This window comes from Euprymna scolopes, chromosome 6 (assembly GCF_053919585.1).
Source record: "Euprymna scolopes isolate OS-2025 chromosome 6, ASM5391958v1, whole genome shotgun sequence".
Lineage (NCBI taxonomy): Eukaryota > Metazoa > Mollusca > Cephalopoda > Sepiida > Sepiolidae > Euprymna > Euprymna scolopes.
The window spans coordinates 25700840-25717982 of record NC_136487.1 but is presented as its reverse complement, the minus strand read 5'-3'; the positions used below and the strand labels follow the sequence as shown (position 1 = coordinate 25717982).

The 17143-nt window shown below is 36.0% G+C and overlaps 1 protein-coding gene across 2 annotated transcripts in view; it reads left to right on the top strand.

The window, feature by feature from the left end:
* LOC145277574 (uncharacterized) overlaps positions 1 to 17143 on the top strand; it is a 44842-nt gene that overhangs the window by 15871 nt on the left and 11828 nt on the right. For both annotated transcript variants that reach the window (XM_080129065.1, XM_080129066.1), the window contains one exon: positions 14499 to 14699. In XM_080129065.1, coding sequence (XP_079985191.1) covers positions 14499 to 14699 — 201 coding nt within the window. The remainder of the gene's footprint in view (positions 1 to 14498; positions 14700 to 17143) is intronic.

The window sequence follows — 17143 nt, the reverse complement described above, 5'->3', positions numbered from 1 at the left end:
GCTACAAAAAAATTCCTATCTTTTTCTCTCATGCCTTTCCTCTCCGTCCTGCTCTAACCAGGAATGTCGACCTGTTCCACAAATCCCAAATTCTCAACATGAAATATCCCCAGAAAAAAATCACGAATAAACCTAGAACCCCATCCTCCAACATCAGGAGTCTACGTTCCAACCTTCCAGAGGTTGAAACACAATTACAGGAGACAAAACCGGACATTTCTAAGTGAAACATGCATAGGGCCAACCACTTCCCTAGACGAATTCATAATTAAAGGATACTTCAACTTAACATCTAAATCTGACCCCCATGGAATATGTGCCTACATTAAAGATGACTTCTCATGTGGTAGGGATATCTCAAGTGAAGACCCTAATTTACCTTATATGTGCTTCCGGGTTGCACTTACTTATACCACTGCATTTATATTTGCCCTCTATCGCCCCCACAACAGCGGAGTTACTGTCTTTAAGAGTATATCTGAAAAAATTGACCACATCCTGTCTGCTCATCCTTCGACTAACATCCACATTTGCGGTGACTTCAATGTCCACAATGTGGAATGGCTGACCCACTCGAACAAGACAGATGATGAGGGGAGGTTCTGCCGTGATTTTGCCATTGCCTATGACCTTACCCAGATTGTTCACGAACCCACCCATGTGCCCGATACTTCCGGTCAGTACGCTAGCCTTCTAGACATTTTTCTCACAACTTCCCCTGAGCTGTGTTCATGTTCCATTCTGTCCCCTCTGGGATCTTCCGACCACTCCGTTGTATCAGTTAAGATAAAAACTAAATGCAATAAGTCTTCAGACGTACCTCTCCACCGTACGGTGTATCGATACTCTACGGCTGACTGGGATAGTTTCTGTACATTTATATCTGATCTACACCTACATTCCATGTTTAAAAAGGATGTGTCCCCCATAGTATCAGACCTGACCGAATAGTTAATTGTAGGCATAGACCGATTCATACCATCAAAAAAATTCCAACAAAAACCTAACAGCCAGCCAAGGTTCTCCACTGAATGTGCTTCTGCCATCGCGCACAGAAATCACTTTTCCATAGCTCCCAACGTAATAGATGCATTGAGACTAAAGCTGCTTTCAGGAATGCCAGCAACCACTGTAAAAGAGTAATAAAAAATGCAAGAGAGCTATATGATCAGTCCGTTAAATCCAAAGTAGCTGAACAGCGGCTTGGTTCCCACCAATTTTGGCAAATAGCAAACAGGATCTTCAACAGAAGCATGTGTTCTATCCCAACTATCATCAATGGACCTGAGGTCATCTCGTCAGCATCAGACAATGCCAAACTATTTTCCAAGAACTAATTCTACCCTACATGACAAAGGCCATCAACTCCCCGTATTTCCTCCTAAAACAGACAACACGCTATGCAACATATAAATATCTGTGTGAAGTCGCTAAACTAATCAAAACCCTTGATTCCAGTAAAGCAACTGGCCCTGACAGCATTCCAATTATAGTGCTGAAAAAGCTTCAACCAGAACTTGCCCCCATACTTACAAAACTGTTTAAGCGTTGCCTTAAAGAGAAATGCTTTCCAACACTCTGGAAAACCTCATCAGTATGCTCTGGATTTAAGAATTGAGGTGATAAGTCGTCCCCCTCTCAGTAAAGACCAAACAGTCTCCTGTGTGTTATGAGTAAGTTGTTGGAATCTATATTAAATAGAGAAGTAGTCAACTACCTCAGCAGAAATAACCTTCTTAGTGACATACAATATGGTTTCCGTTCTGCTAGATCTACAACAGATGTGCTAACGGCTATATCTCATGGAATTAGTGAATCTCTTGACAAAGGCTTCCTTTCTAGGGCAATTGCTCTTAACATATCAAAAGCCTTCGATAAAGTATGGCATAAGGGCCTACTTCACAAGATTTCTAGCTGCGGTATAACTGGAAATGTTTTCTCGATCACTAAATCATTTCTCTCTGATAGGCTCATAAGAGTAGTGGTTGATAGGCAGAAATCAGAGACCCACGGTATTAATGCTGGAGTCCCTCAGGGGTCCATCCTAGCCCCAACTCTCCTCCTGATCTACATCAATGATCTCCCAAAACACATACTTAAATCATTCGTTGACATCTCTGCTGATAACACGACCATCTATGGCAACACATCAAAGGCCGTAAATGACAAAGTTCTCTCTGATTCTCTCTCCTCTGATCTTGAGTGCGTGGTACAGTGGGGGAAGAGGTGGCTGATTACTTTTAATGCATCTAAAACCAAACTCCTATCTTTACATCATCAACGCTCTGATCCCCATCTGGCATCAATTGAAATGGATGGCTCTCGACTAGGGAAAGCTACATGCTTTGATAAGCTTCTGGGCTTGACCTTTACTCCTGACCTGAAATGGAACACGTACATCAAGTAAATTGCCAAGGTCGGTGGGAAAATGGTAGGATCCTTCTACCGCTCCAGAAGATATCTCACTGCTGATGCAATTCTCTACGTATATAAAAGCCAAGTACGTCCAAGGATGGAGTAATGTTGCAGGAGCTGCGAAAAACACTCTATCCTGTCTCGACAGAGTACAAAATAGGATTCGTGGCTTAATGGGGGATGCCCTTTTCTCTTCCCTGCAACCTCTCCCCCACAGGAGAGTTGTTGCGAACCTGTCTTTGTTTTATCGTTAATTCCACGGCAGGTGCTCGTCTGAGCTCCAATGCTTGGTCCCCCATCGCCAATCTTTCACGAAAAACACCCGTCTAGCTGAAGCCACTGTCAAAGATTTTCTCCACTCTTTCTCCGTGCCAAAATCAAAACGTAGATTACACGAACAAAGCTTCTTTCTTAGGAGTGCACGCCTATGGAACTCTGTTCTGTCTGCCTGTTTCCCACTTGACTACAACTTGGATGTCTTCAAGTCCAACACAAACAAATTCCTGATGAACTTTATCAAATCTCAATATTAACGTACTGTACACGCAATACCTCTTATCCCCGAGTGGCTTCCGGGCCTTGATAAGTTGTGACCACCTTGTAATATATATATATATATATATATATATATATATATATATATATATATATATATATATATATATTGTCCTTGTATGGCTTTACCAAATTTCAGAGGGTTTTTTAAAATTTTAACTCGTTTTTATGGAGCATAATATAGGTACAACTTTCCATTCGAGATTTTATATTTGCATTAAATTTCATCTATAGTCACTAGGAGCCAATTAAGCAAGATTCGCCGAACTCCAATCTAAGTCTTAAATATGAATAATTTTCTAGAATACAAAATCGTATAATGGATTTTTATCAGAATTGGAATAAGATCTTAGAAATAAGATTTAATAGCATTAAAGCTGGATTTTAATATTTGTAAGGAGACATTACATTGGTGTAAACCAGTTTTGTTCGGGAAGTTAATTTTACCCATCCTGAGATGGTTGTTTTTCTAGTTTAATATAGAAAGGGGTCGATTGACTGTGCTTGCATTGTGAAACCGGACGTTCTATAAAAACAGGAAACGGGGAGAAGTAATTCTGAGGTGCGGGATAGACGTTCCATGCTTATAATTGTCTAGACCTTGTTTAAATGAAAAATAAATGAATGGAAAGTTATAACAAAAACGGGGGGGCGATACTTACGCACGTGCCGCGCATGCGTATAACAATGCAAATGAAGATAGACAACACTGCCAAAAAACAATGATCATTAAGAATTTCTTATTGTTCGTGAATGTCTCCGGTTTACGCAATGTACTGCCACTATGCGTTTGTGTAAGTACGCATGTGGACATTAAGATAGATATTTATCTTTGGACAAGTAAAGTTTTCTTTTTCTTTTGTAATTTGAAAATCCCAAGCAAGAAACTAGCGACAATGATAACATCCGGTAAGGTTATTTTTGTTTTACATTTCACCTTCAAACAATAGATCGAAGCAAAGATGAGAACGGAGCATGCTTTCGTGTTGGGTTTAAGCTCAATGGATATTAAGGAATGAAATTCTAGAGCAATTTAAAGTGAAACCGTTTCCGATAACAACAAAGTCTCTTATCAAGAATGACATATTTTGTTTCTGTTCGAATCTGTGTATATATATACTTGCATACACATATACATGCATATATATATATACATATATATATATATATATGTATATATATATATATGTATATATATATAGAGAGAGAGAGATATGCATGCGTGTATATATATATATATATATATATATATATATATATATATATATATATATATATATATGGAAACGACACTAACCAGCTTCCTCCAAAGGATAGAGTTCTTTGGGAGTATGAAATTCACAAGCAGTTCCCAGTCGCATGTATATCCCCGTTAAGATATTGCAATTCTTGCAGGGAGGTGTCGACGTCCTCCTACATACAGCGCTTGAAATTTCCTAATTGGTCACCCATCTAGTACTGCTCAGGCTCAACTTTGCTTAACTTCGGTGATCTAACGCGATTATGTCGTATCAAATCAAATATCATTAAAAATAAGTGTTCGCCAATGACGTGCTGTAGCTCAATGGATGTTAAACACTCCAACGGTTTCAATAGGGAATTCTAGAATTTGGCTCGTCGACTGACTCAAAAACACTTAGAGCCTTTTGTCTCCGAATATTGATAATGTGTGACTACTAAGTGTGCACCGATTAATTTACAAATATACGGTAATCGACCGATTATTTTTCTTTCTTTCTTGTTAGATTTATACAATTTTATCAATGCCAAATGACTTACTAACAAAGTAACTGGCAATTTACTTTGATATTTGTTAAGTTTTTGGCTGCTATTATGGCTTTTGGACTATTTTTATGAAATTAAATTACAAAATACCAAAAACACTTTCCAATTTAAACAACTATATAAGAAAAAGAAATTACAAACAAACTACAAATTACAAATTTCAATTCTTAAGTGAATAACTCTAACCTGAAGTTCTGCTTCCATTGGATCATGTTGCTGTAGTTACCTCGTATGCTCCTGCGCTACTTCCTCTTCAATTCTTGCTGCTTGCATCATCTGTCTCCATAGCTACATCAGTATTTAAGGTTGAATACTCTTAGGTTTTCATCTAAAAACATTAGAATTTTTCTATTCTCAGGACATAGTCTGTTCCTCGTATGTTCATACACATTATCACTTGCACTACAGAGCCTCTCACTCTCCACGGATGAAGGTGGTGCCCTTAAATATTTTGAAACTAGTTTACTCAGCAGTAGTAAGATCTTCTGTGTTTTTTTTTGTTTTTGTTTTTTTTTTTTTTTTTCGCCGATAAAATGGATCATCACCTCTTGCGAGTAGTGGTAAAACTACATCATTATCAAGTTCTTTGTGCACTTATGAATAAATGATTTGCTTCTTTGAGTTTAGATTGTGCTTCTTGTAATGGAAGTCTCCAGGTTTAGCTCAGCGTCTACCTGCTTTAAGTTTGAATTTGTTGCTGCAGACTTATTTGAAGCTAAATCATCAAACAGGCTTGAAAGAGGTGCACTTTTACTTTAACTTTGATCTTCTTGATCCTCAGCTTGAAGAAGTGGATCCTGATTTTGCTTCATTATTATCAGTAGAAAGTAGCTGTAGAATCCAATTCTTAATGGTGTTTTCCATGTTATTTTTATTATTTAAATTTGAATCTTGGATCTAGGAAAGGAGACACACACAAGCTTTTATCATTTAGATAGGATGAAAATCTTGTTTCCATTGATTCACTAGATTGTTCAACGGATTCCACTAAAGTCATAAATATCAGAATTAGATCGGACGGCTTTTGACAGAAATAATCTTAGAGTTAAAATTGTACGTATTATCATTGATGTGGTTGAAGTTCTGTTACTTGCTTCTTGAATGATTTCTTCAAGTAGACTCATTAACTGGACAATTTTTTAACAATTTCTATTAGTTGTTTAGATAAGAATCTTATTATCAACAGCATATATTCCAAGAGATTTTCGTTGTTCTAAATTCCTGTTCGGCATATGATACGTTGAATCCCACTGTGTAGTCACATCTTGAATGAGTTTATGTTTTTCAAATTAAGCTGATCCTCTATTTCAGTTAATTTGCTAATTGCTTTACACTGTTCAAAGTCATTTGAAAGCCAATGAACCATCAAACACAGAAAGAAAGCATTATTTGGAGTAGCTGTCAAAATGTCTGTGACCAAAGAAATGCTACTAATTTCATCAAGAGACGATTGAATTTTTGTTTTTACTTTTGTAAATGTATTTGAAATTATTTTTTCAGTGAAGTACTTTTTTGGTCGAATGCACTAATTTGGACAAAGTTTTTGTAGTAAGCCTATTAAATCCAATGTTAGATGTTACAGAATATGGTTGAATATCAACATTAAACATTTCTCCTATCAAATAATGGATCTTTCTCGGACAATATTGATTCTATAATAGTTTAGTGTTTCTCTGGAGGCTAATAATTGCTGTTGCTTGTTCATGGAATATCTGTCCCTGAACATTGTGTTTCTTTTTCTTATCTGCAACTTTTGCTTCTCGATGAACTTTTTTAATATAGTTTCATATATTAATCGTTGCAAACATTTAGCTCATTTGCCACTCCTGGACATAACTTTCAAACAGATGTATTCTTATTGTTGTGATTGGCATCAAAATACTTCCAGCAGAAACTGGTTGACATAATGGTTGATGGCTGTTGTTAATATTTAATTAACTTTTTGCGTATTTAAATTATTTATGTCTGATATCTAATTAGTAATTTATTTTAGTAAAATATACATTATCTAAACCAGAAAAATAAAAATAAATATGTAACGGTAGCAAGGAAAAATGAGGCAACAAAGTATGACTGATGAAGAATGCTTTATTCTTGGTTCGCTTGTGGTCACAATTTACCGTAAAACTTCTTAACGTGAAAACGTGAACACTTTAGTTGATTCTAATGCTGATGCGAAATAGACATACTATTACGGAAGAGTTCTTTCCCTTGGATTTATTATCAGTAAAAACACTAGATAGTAATTTCAGCGCAAGTGTTTGGAATCTCGTTCTGCTCATGCATAGAAAAATTCAGAACGAGACTCTTTCAGGCGCGACTTTAAAGGCACACGGAGTATGTTTCATAGATCCTCACGGGCAAAGTTTTTAAGGTTATTTTTTCAGATCGATTCGATCGACTGTTGAATATCGGTCGAAGCACCAAACGACTTTGTTTTACACTTTCTTGGCGCTGTGTGTTGCTTCGAGAAACAAATTCTGGTCACGCGACTCTCAGACTGATCAAAGGACCAAATGACTATGTCGTATATTTCCTTTGCGATTTATAACCGCTGGAGACAAATTCAATGCAAGTACAATTTACAAAGTTGCCTTTTTATAAATTCTCAACACGTGTGCTTCTTATTGCAATGGAAACGATTGTATTTTTGTTTAATACCCATGTCTGAAGAAGGAACTTCATTATTTTACTGTATATATCTTACAAGTATTATAAACTCCATTTATGGTCGTCTTCGACAAATTTGAATAAATGCATATGCTGTTGAATCAAACTATTTCATCGTGTGTGTGTGTGTGTGTGTGTGTGTGTGTGTGTGTGTGTGTGTGTGTGTGTGTGTGTGTGTGTGTGTTCATCACAAACAAGTCATATTTCCACTGAAAGCGTAAGGGGGCTACTGTGATAGGTGGCGAGTTGGGCAGCAATGTGTTTGTTAACATTACGTTTAAAGCTCTGCATGTTAGCACAACCGGGAATCAGGGAGGAAATTCCAAAGGAAAGCGGTTCGAGGAAAAAGATTTCAGAGTAGAAAGTCGTCCGGTATCTAGGGATCTCTACAATGAAAGGGTGGAATTTTGTTGCAAATCGAGTGGGTTGGGACCACTTTGATTTATGAGATACAAATATAACTCTCACTTTCCTTTATTTTGTCCTTTAGTCCTCACATTCCAGGAACGATGTTTCTGACAAAGAGGGAAGAATTGCTGTTTTCTGAGTTAGAATTTATTCCACCTAACATTTATCGTTCGCAAGTTTTTTTGTTTTTTGTTTTTTTTTACCTTGAAGTATTATATTTCTTAGCTCCTTACATCAAGTGGCGTCGTGCCTAATTTGGAGCGATTTCCATTTAAAAAAATGCACTAAGTTTGTCGGAACACATTCCATAGAAGTACTTGTAAAAGAAGCCAAGGATGCAACACTACGGCGATGGGACAGAGACTGAATCTTGGTAGTTAGTGGGTACCTACTTACTGGCGTAAGGTTCCAACATATAATTGTATGGACACTAATAAATAAGTAAATCGTTCCACACTTTCAGAATATCTATAAACAACCGCGTTGAGTCAACACTTTCGGACTATTTGTGAACGAAGAACTTCCGTTAAAACTTCGGACTATTTGAAATAAACACATTCGTTCAACATATTTGACTATTTCAAAAATAAACGGGGTCGAATTCATAGTTGCTCCGTGTAAACGTACAGAAAATGTTTATTTTAACATGTTTTATGTTTTATTTACTATATGCATAATATAACAAATAATATACGTAAAAATATGTGTGATATCATAAATTAATATAATATATTAATATATGATATCATAAATTAATATTATATATATAAATATATGATATCATAAATTAATATAATATTTTAATATATGATATCATAAATTAATATAATATGTTAATATATGATATCATAAATTAATATAATATGTTAATATGCGTATATATATATATATATATATAATTATTTTTTACTATAATAAATTATAAATACCTATAGACACTAGTGTTTCATCCTTTCGGGAATCTTCAGTGCAGGGTGTCACGACTAACACCAGTCGAACGATTCGAACCCCGCAACACGAGACATCTCTGGCTCGATTAGCGAAGACCGTATCAATTCGGCTACCATTAACCGCGTGAAATAACGTTGAATTTAAACATTTTAATTTTAAATATTCTTTACGTCACTCAGACAGTGATCAAATCGTTATACGATGATCTATGCATAAGAGCTATTTTGACCGACTTTAATTCAGCTGAAAGTGCTCAACGATAAGAAACGAATTTCTTAAAGGGGCTGTCATAATTATTTTTTTACTATAATAATAATTATATATATATATATACATATATATATATATATAGATAGATAGATAGATAGATAGATAGATAGATAGATAGATAGATAGATAAAAATTTGACTATATGAATTAAAAATGGAAAAGAGGGCTAAATTGCTCGATGTTTCGCTCACTGTTTCGTGGGCATTTTCAAGAGTGAATATTAATTTTATCGTGGACCATTTTTAGTTATTCATTCTTGAAATGACCCACGAAATAGTGGGCGAAATGTCGAGATATTTGGTATTCCTTTTCAGTATTTAATTCATATATAGTATAACGGTGAGAAGCTCTGGCGGTCGCCTAGGAAGTCGAGTTTCAATTCTGACTTGAGTCTATCCGCACTGATGAGCTGTAATACAGTGAAACAGTACTGTATGTGTATAGTCATAAATGCTCACTATCTTGGGTTGAGTATATTGGGGAGTGAAATAACAAACTGCCGCTAACATAAAAAGCAATGCTCTTTGTGTAAACAAATAGAGCTTAGGCATGATGTGATACAACGAAATTATATATGGATGAGTATATATATATATATATATATATATATATATATAATTTATCATAGAAGTAAAAACCAAGTCAACAAGCCAAAAGCATTTGTAAACTTAAAGCGAATATATTTCCTAATTTGGTTTTATTGAGTTTTTTTTTTATGTGGGTTGGATAACTACACTAGCGTCTAAAAATCTGGAACAGTTTAGTTTTTTTCAATTTCTCAAGAACATTCGGGAGGGGGGCGTATTACAACTAAACTTACACACATTTAACATATCTCTTATGTTGATACACTGTATCAATTACCCTTCATTATAAAGGATAGATAAAAGTTATGAGCATTTCAATTTATTTTAATTAAAGTGACCAAAACCGTGAGACAAAGAAAATAAATTTAAAAATAATAACATTGAAACATCAAAATACCAAAATTGGTGGACATACATCTAATATCTAGTGAACAAGACTTTATGTTCTATAACTGCAGCGCATCTTCTACTGCAATATTGAATGAGATGGCGACATTCATCAAATGAAACTTTCGCCCATTCTTCTTTAAGTTTTAGCCACAAATCTTCAGTATTGATAGAGTTTCTTTCACTCACATTGTTCCCCAAAGTAGACCATAGGTTTTCAATGGGATTTACGTCCGGACTTTGAGGAGGTCAATCCAAAACATCCACATTTTGCTCGTTCAAAAATTCCATTATATGCTTAGCCTTGTGGCAGGGGGTTATCATGCATGAAAATATGTTTTTCATAATTTCAAAGTATTGGGATTACATGATCTCTCAACAAGTTCTTGTATATTGTTCCATTAATTCTGGTGTTTAGACGGACCAGATCAGTTGCTCCTTCCCGAGAAATCATTTCAAACACGATTACGCTACCTCCACCAAACTTTACCGTTTTCTTCGTGCATTTTTTATCAAATATTTCGCCAGCAAACCTCCTTATGAATTTCTTCCCGTTAGATCCATATACATTAAATTACTTTCATCAGAAAAAATACATTTCGCCACTGATCATCTGTCCACAACACATGCTCTTGAGCAAAGCTTTATCTGAGTTTCTGGTTCTTCTTATTTATCAGCGGTTTCTTAGCCGGTGATCTCGCAAACAGACCAATTTCATTCAGGCGTCTTGATACTGTTTTCCAGACTCTTTGATGTCATGATAGGCATGTAGTTCACGAGAAATGCTGGCAGCTGTCTGAAACCTATCGTTCAGTGCCATCTTCTTAATCAATTGATCTTATCTAGAAGTTATTCGAGATCTGTCATTTTTCTTCAGTGGTAGAATTTTTCCCAGTATTCTTGAAATCCTTTATAACGTAAAAAGCAATGCTCTCTGTGTACTTTTCGACAGCTTCAAGTCATCAGCTATCTTCTGTATTGAATGGTTTTCCTCCATAAAGTTTAATAATTGATTTTTTTCATAGAAGCATCAATTTTAGCTGTCATGATGATGGTGGAACCGGCTGCAGTGACTATAAAGTGACGTAATCGACTTATTCGTCATTTTCGTGCTTAGAAAAGTGGAAAAACTGACTAGACAGTCCACAATAAATTATTTTCTTTGTTTTGTCCCACGGTGTTTTTGTCTACTTTAATTTTTTTTTTTTAATTTTTTTTAAATTGAAATGCTCATAACCTTTTTTCTATCCTTTATAATGAAGTGTAATTAATACAGTGTATCAACATAAGAGATATGTTGAATGTGCATAAGTTTAGTTGTACCCCCTGCCCCGAATTTTCTGGAGAAATTGAAAAAAAAAAAAACTAAACTGTCCCAGATTTTTGACAGCTGGTTTATATAAATATTAATATCTATATTCGCTTTAAGTTTCCAGGAACTTTTGGCTTGTAGACTTGGTTTTCACTTCTTGATTATTTATAGGCATTAATGGGTAAAAAGAATAACATGCATTAATTAATAGAAACAGAACGAGATAGATAGATAGATAGATAGATAGATAGATAGATAGATAGATAGATAGATAGATAGATAGTGTAAGGGTCCCGAAGAAAGATATTTAGTGGAAAGAAAATTTTTTGAACAGAAAATAAATACAACAAATAAAGGGTATAGTTATACGTCAGTCTGATTGTTAAGTAGGCACGACTTGTGCATTATCTGTGTGCTAATGCCGAGAGACATATTTTCCCCATTTTTATAATAAGTGGAAGGGTTCCTTATTATTTGTAGAGTTGACACAACACGACATGACAGATAGATAGATAGATAGATAGATAGATAGATAGATAGATAGATAGATAGATAGATAGAAAAGTGTTTGTATTCGAGGTAAAACCTATAAACATATGACTCATAGGAAATGGCAAAGAGTCCTATCATTTTAAGGTTTATTATTGCAACGCCTGTTTCGATGGGCATTGTTTTCTTGTTCAGTCATGCATGACAATATTGATAATTATCAATGCATCTAATGTACCTATAAAACCTGTGCTCGTTCATTCGGATTTACCTTAAAAGTACTGTCTGCGATTTCACCATGTCTAGCATTATATAGTGTTCGACTAATCATCAAAGCCTACTTACTAGTAACTCACAAAGACATGTATATACTTCCATTCCCAGTTCACTTGTGCAATAAAAAAAATCTCCCTTTCACTAAAAAATTCAATATTTGTAAAAAGGCGATAAAACCCGGTCTGAAGTATCTTTTATTGCAAGCGGTTGATATCAGGGGATTTTACGTGTTAATTGGATTTTTCGGACTACTGTTCTCATTTTGAGTGTTATTTTCACAACGTTTCGTAATTGCTGATCCTTTTCAGATGTATTTAGTCAAACTCAGAAATCTGCATGAAATTTCAAACAAAACCTTTTATTTAATCCACAAGGTAGCATGTTCTCTTTCTGTCAGCCATGACTAGGTAGAAGTCTTAAGTAGTTTGTATTTTGAACTTCGCCCGCATTGGAAATTGAATCTTCAACCTCTAGAATAATATAGCTTTGCAACTGAATTTCACTAAGTACTTTACGCACTACACCACAGGTCATTGCGAGGCCTTATTATCGAAATAATCGGATAAACATAATTAAATATAATAAATATGTATTTTAAGTAAACAAGTATTGACTACAGGTAACACACTATCATCTTCGTTGGTTTCTGTTATTTTTCTCGATCTGCATGTTTTTATGTTTTGTTGTGTTTTGTGTGTACTTACTCGGCGTTGTCCGGGATTCAGTGAAATCATTTTAGTTTTGAATTTTTATTATATTTGTATATTTTTCCAACATTTTTAAGGACACAAATCTTATTATATTCTTCAAACAATAATCAGTAATATGAATTACCCCCTGTGCTGCGTTCTACCTTTCGGTGATTTACTAAATATTTTTTTATTAACGAAAATTGTTTGAGTCGGACTAAGAATGTTTTAAATAAATTGTAGCGAAGTACATTCATATTATCAACTGCCATGATACAACAATTACACATGCAAATCTATCTTTCACAAACAAAGTTTTATTTGGCAGCTTAAAGGCTATGTTGAAAATTTCACAAGATAACTTTATATGTTAAATATTTACCGTGTTCCACGCATGGCCACAGCTTACAATCAAGTCCAACGTAAACAAATTCTTGATGAAACATCCCTCGAAGTAATGCAATTTACAAAATCCCCACTTCCTATGATTACTACGCTATAATCACATTGACTAATTTATACCCATTAACCCTTATCCTCGAGTAGCCTTGATAAGTGGTGATTTCTGTGTAAATAAAAAAAAACATTGTAGCAAAAGTTTGATATCGCAGTTAATTTTGTGATCATAACTTCATAAATTATAAAGTTGTAGAAATACTTAATTGTCTCTTTTCTGTTTTCATGTTGTGACAATTAAGTGATTCTTTCTGTATATCCGAACGCGCATTATCAAAAGTTCACATTTCATTTTTGCAGCATTAAATAACAACAAAACAAAACGAAAGTTAGTCGGACTAACAAACTCAAACCAGTAAGACGATGCGCATACGAACCACGAATTTAATTCGTTTTTGACTGCGTTCGTGAACCAAAATAGTTAGGAAACAAAATAGGCGTAAACCAAAACCGGTATGAACCAAAATAGTCATGAAAAAATGGCCATGAACCGAAACGTTTGTGAACCAAAATGATTGCAAAACAAAATGGTTCTGAATAAAATGGTCCTGACCAAAATTGTCGTAAAACAAAATAATCGTGAAACAAAGTTGTCGTGAAACAAAATGGTTGTGAAACAAAATGGGCATAAAACAAAATTGTCATCAAACAAAATGGCCGTGAACTAAAATGGTCGTGAAACAAAACAATTTTCTTATTGTAATTAATTTAACTTCCTTAATCTATTCGTTTATTCCATAAAAATAATCTGCCGTCAACACATACCACCAATTTTCTACTTCTTCCAACGCTTAAGAGACCTTTCAACTACATCAGCCACCTTTACCGTATTTTTTGTTTGTTGAGATAGTACAGATTTTGCCATACTGTACTGCTTAGCAAAATCAGTATCATAAAAACCATTCTCATCTTTAATTATTATTATCTCCGTTTTTAATGTAATGCGCCTAAAATCCGTAACATCAGTACAGCTAACACTTTTCACTTCCTGGGAAGCCATAACGAGGGTGAATTTTATATGAAAAATTACATGTATCGCGAACAATGCAACTGCGACAAGATTAACATTACACACATCTGAATACAATTGATGCTCTAACATCGTTCGTGCGAGCACTAGTACAATATTCACTGGTCAAAACGATGTTTTCATGAATCGATTCGTTTGTGGCCTAAGGCATTCGTGAGCGGAGGTATCAATGAATTTTAATTCTTTTCCTTTTTTCTTCTCTTTCTCTCCAACCACAGCCAGTCTACATCGGCCCTCCGAGGAACAAGAATTGTACGAATGGCTCCGGGAAAACATGCTCGAGTATTACTGCATAAACTTTTTGCAATCGGGCCGAGACAGTCTGCATGTAGTTCGACAAATGGTTTTGCCGGACGAGGACATATACGATGACCTTGAGATCATGCTACCAGCACACAGAAAAAGACTCGAACGGGCAGGTAAGCTAGCACAATAATTAAATATAAGAAATGTGTACTATTTCCGCCAAATAGCCCAACAGCTTAGCCAGACGATCGTGCAACTGAGGTTTTTATTAGGGACAATATAAATTTCTAAGTGAACTGAAATATCAGTTAAAATTAGAGGTCGGATTTCTTGGGGGATAAGTTTTATGTATCTATGTGTCTTTCTTTATACGAATTAACCAAAACTACCTTTAGCTTTCTACGGAATAACCAAAACTACATTTAGCTTTCTACGAAATAACCATTTAGCTTTCTACGAAATAAAAAACACTAATACGAATAAACCAAGAACCCCATCCTCCAACGTAGGCCCCTACTACCAGGCCTCCTTCTCCAACATCAGGGGTCTACGTTCCAACCTTCCAGAGGTTGAAAGACAATTACAGGAGACGAAACCGGACATATTCTTTCTAAGTGAAACTGGCATAGGGCACACCACTTCTCTAGACGAATTCATAATTAAAGGATACTCCAATTTAACATCTAAATCTGACCCCCAAGATCGCCATGGGCATGGAATATGTGCCTACATCACAGATGGCTTTCAATGTGGTAGGGATATCTCCAGAGAAGACCCTAATTTACCTTATATGTGCTTCCAGATTGCACTAGCTTACACCACTGCATTTATATTTGCTCTCTATCGCCCCCACAACAGTGGGGTTACTATCTTTAAGAGCATATCTGAGAAAATTGACCACATCCTGTCTGCTCATCCTTCGGCTAACATTCACATTTGCGGTGACTTCAATGTCCATGATGTGGAATGGCTGACCCACTAAAATAAAACCGATGACGAGGGGAGGTTTTGTCATGATTTTGCCATTGCCTAGGACCTCACTCAGATTGTTCACGAACCCACCCGTGTGCCCGATTCACCCAGTCAATATGCAAGTCTTCTAGACCTTTTCCCCTGGGCTGTGTTCATGTTCCGTTCTATCTCCTCTGGGATCCTATGACCACTCAGTGTTATCAGTTAAGATAAAAATGAAATGTAATAAGTTTTCAGACGTACCTCTCCACCATACTGTATATCGATACTCTATGGCTGACTGGGATAGCTTCCGTACATTCATACTTGACCTACTTCTGCATTCTATGTTTAAAAAGGATGTGTCCTCTATAGTATCAGACCTGACCGAATGGTTAATTGTAGGCATAGACCGATTAATATAATCCAAAAAGTTCCAACAAAAACTTAACAGCCGGCCATGGTTCTCCCCTGAATGTGTTGCTGCCATCGCGCTCAGAAATCACTTTTTCCATAGCTACCAACGTAATAAATGTACTGTGATTAAAGCTGCTTTCAGGACTGCCAGCAACCACTGTAAAAGAGTAATAAAAAATGCAAGAGAGCTATATACTCAGTCTGTTAAATCCAAAGTAGCTGAGCAGCGGCTTGGTTTCCACCAATTCTGGCAAATAGCAAACAGGATCTTGAACAGAAGCGTGCGTTCTATCCCAACTATCATCAATGAACCTGAGATCATCTCGTCAGCATCAGACAAGGCCAGACTATTTGCCAAGAACTTTGCAGCTAATTCTATCCCATGTGACAATGACCATCAACTCCCTCTATTTCCTCCCATAACAGACAACACACTATGCAACATACAAATATCTGTGCGTGAGATCGCCAAGCTAATCAAGACCTTGATTCCAGTAAAGCAACTGGCCCTGACGGCATTCCAGTTATAGTGCTGAAAAAGCTCCAACCAAAACTTTCCCCCCATACTTACAATACTGTTTAAGCGTTGCCTTCAGGAGAAGTGCTTTCAAACACCCTAGAAAACCTCATCTGTATTTATGAATTCAGGTGAAAAGTCATCTCCCTCTCAGTACACACCAATAGGTCTCCTGTGTGTCATGAGTAAGTTCTTGGAATCCATATTAAATAAAGAAGTAGTCGACCACCTCAACAGAAACAACCTTCTTAGTGACATGCAATATGGTTTCCGCTCTGCAAGATCTACAGCAGATGTGCTAACGGTTATATCACATAGGATTAGTGAATCTCTTGTCAAAGATTCTCTTTCTAGGGCAATTGCTCTTGACATATCAAAGGCCTTCGATAAGGTATAGCATAAGGGCCTACTTCACAAGATTTCCAGCTACGGTATTACTGGAAATGTTTTCTTAATCATTAAATCATTTCTCTCTGATAGGCTCATAAGAGAAGTGGTTGATGGGCAGAAATAAGAGGCCCACAGTATTAATGCTGGAGTCCCTCAGGGGTCCATCCTGGGCCCAACTCTCTTCCTGATCTACATCAATGATCTCCCTAAACACATACTTAAATCATGCTTTGACATCTATGCTGATGACACGCCCATCTATGGCAACACATCAAAAGCCGTAAATGACAAATTTCTCTCTGATTCTCTCACTTCTGATCTTGAGCGCGTGGTGCAATAGGG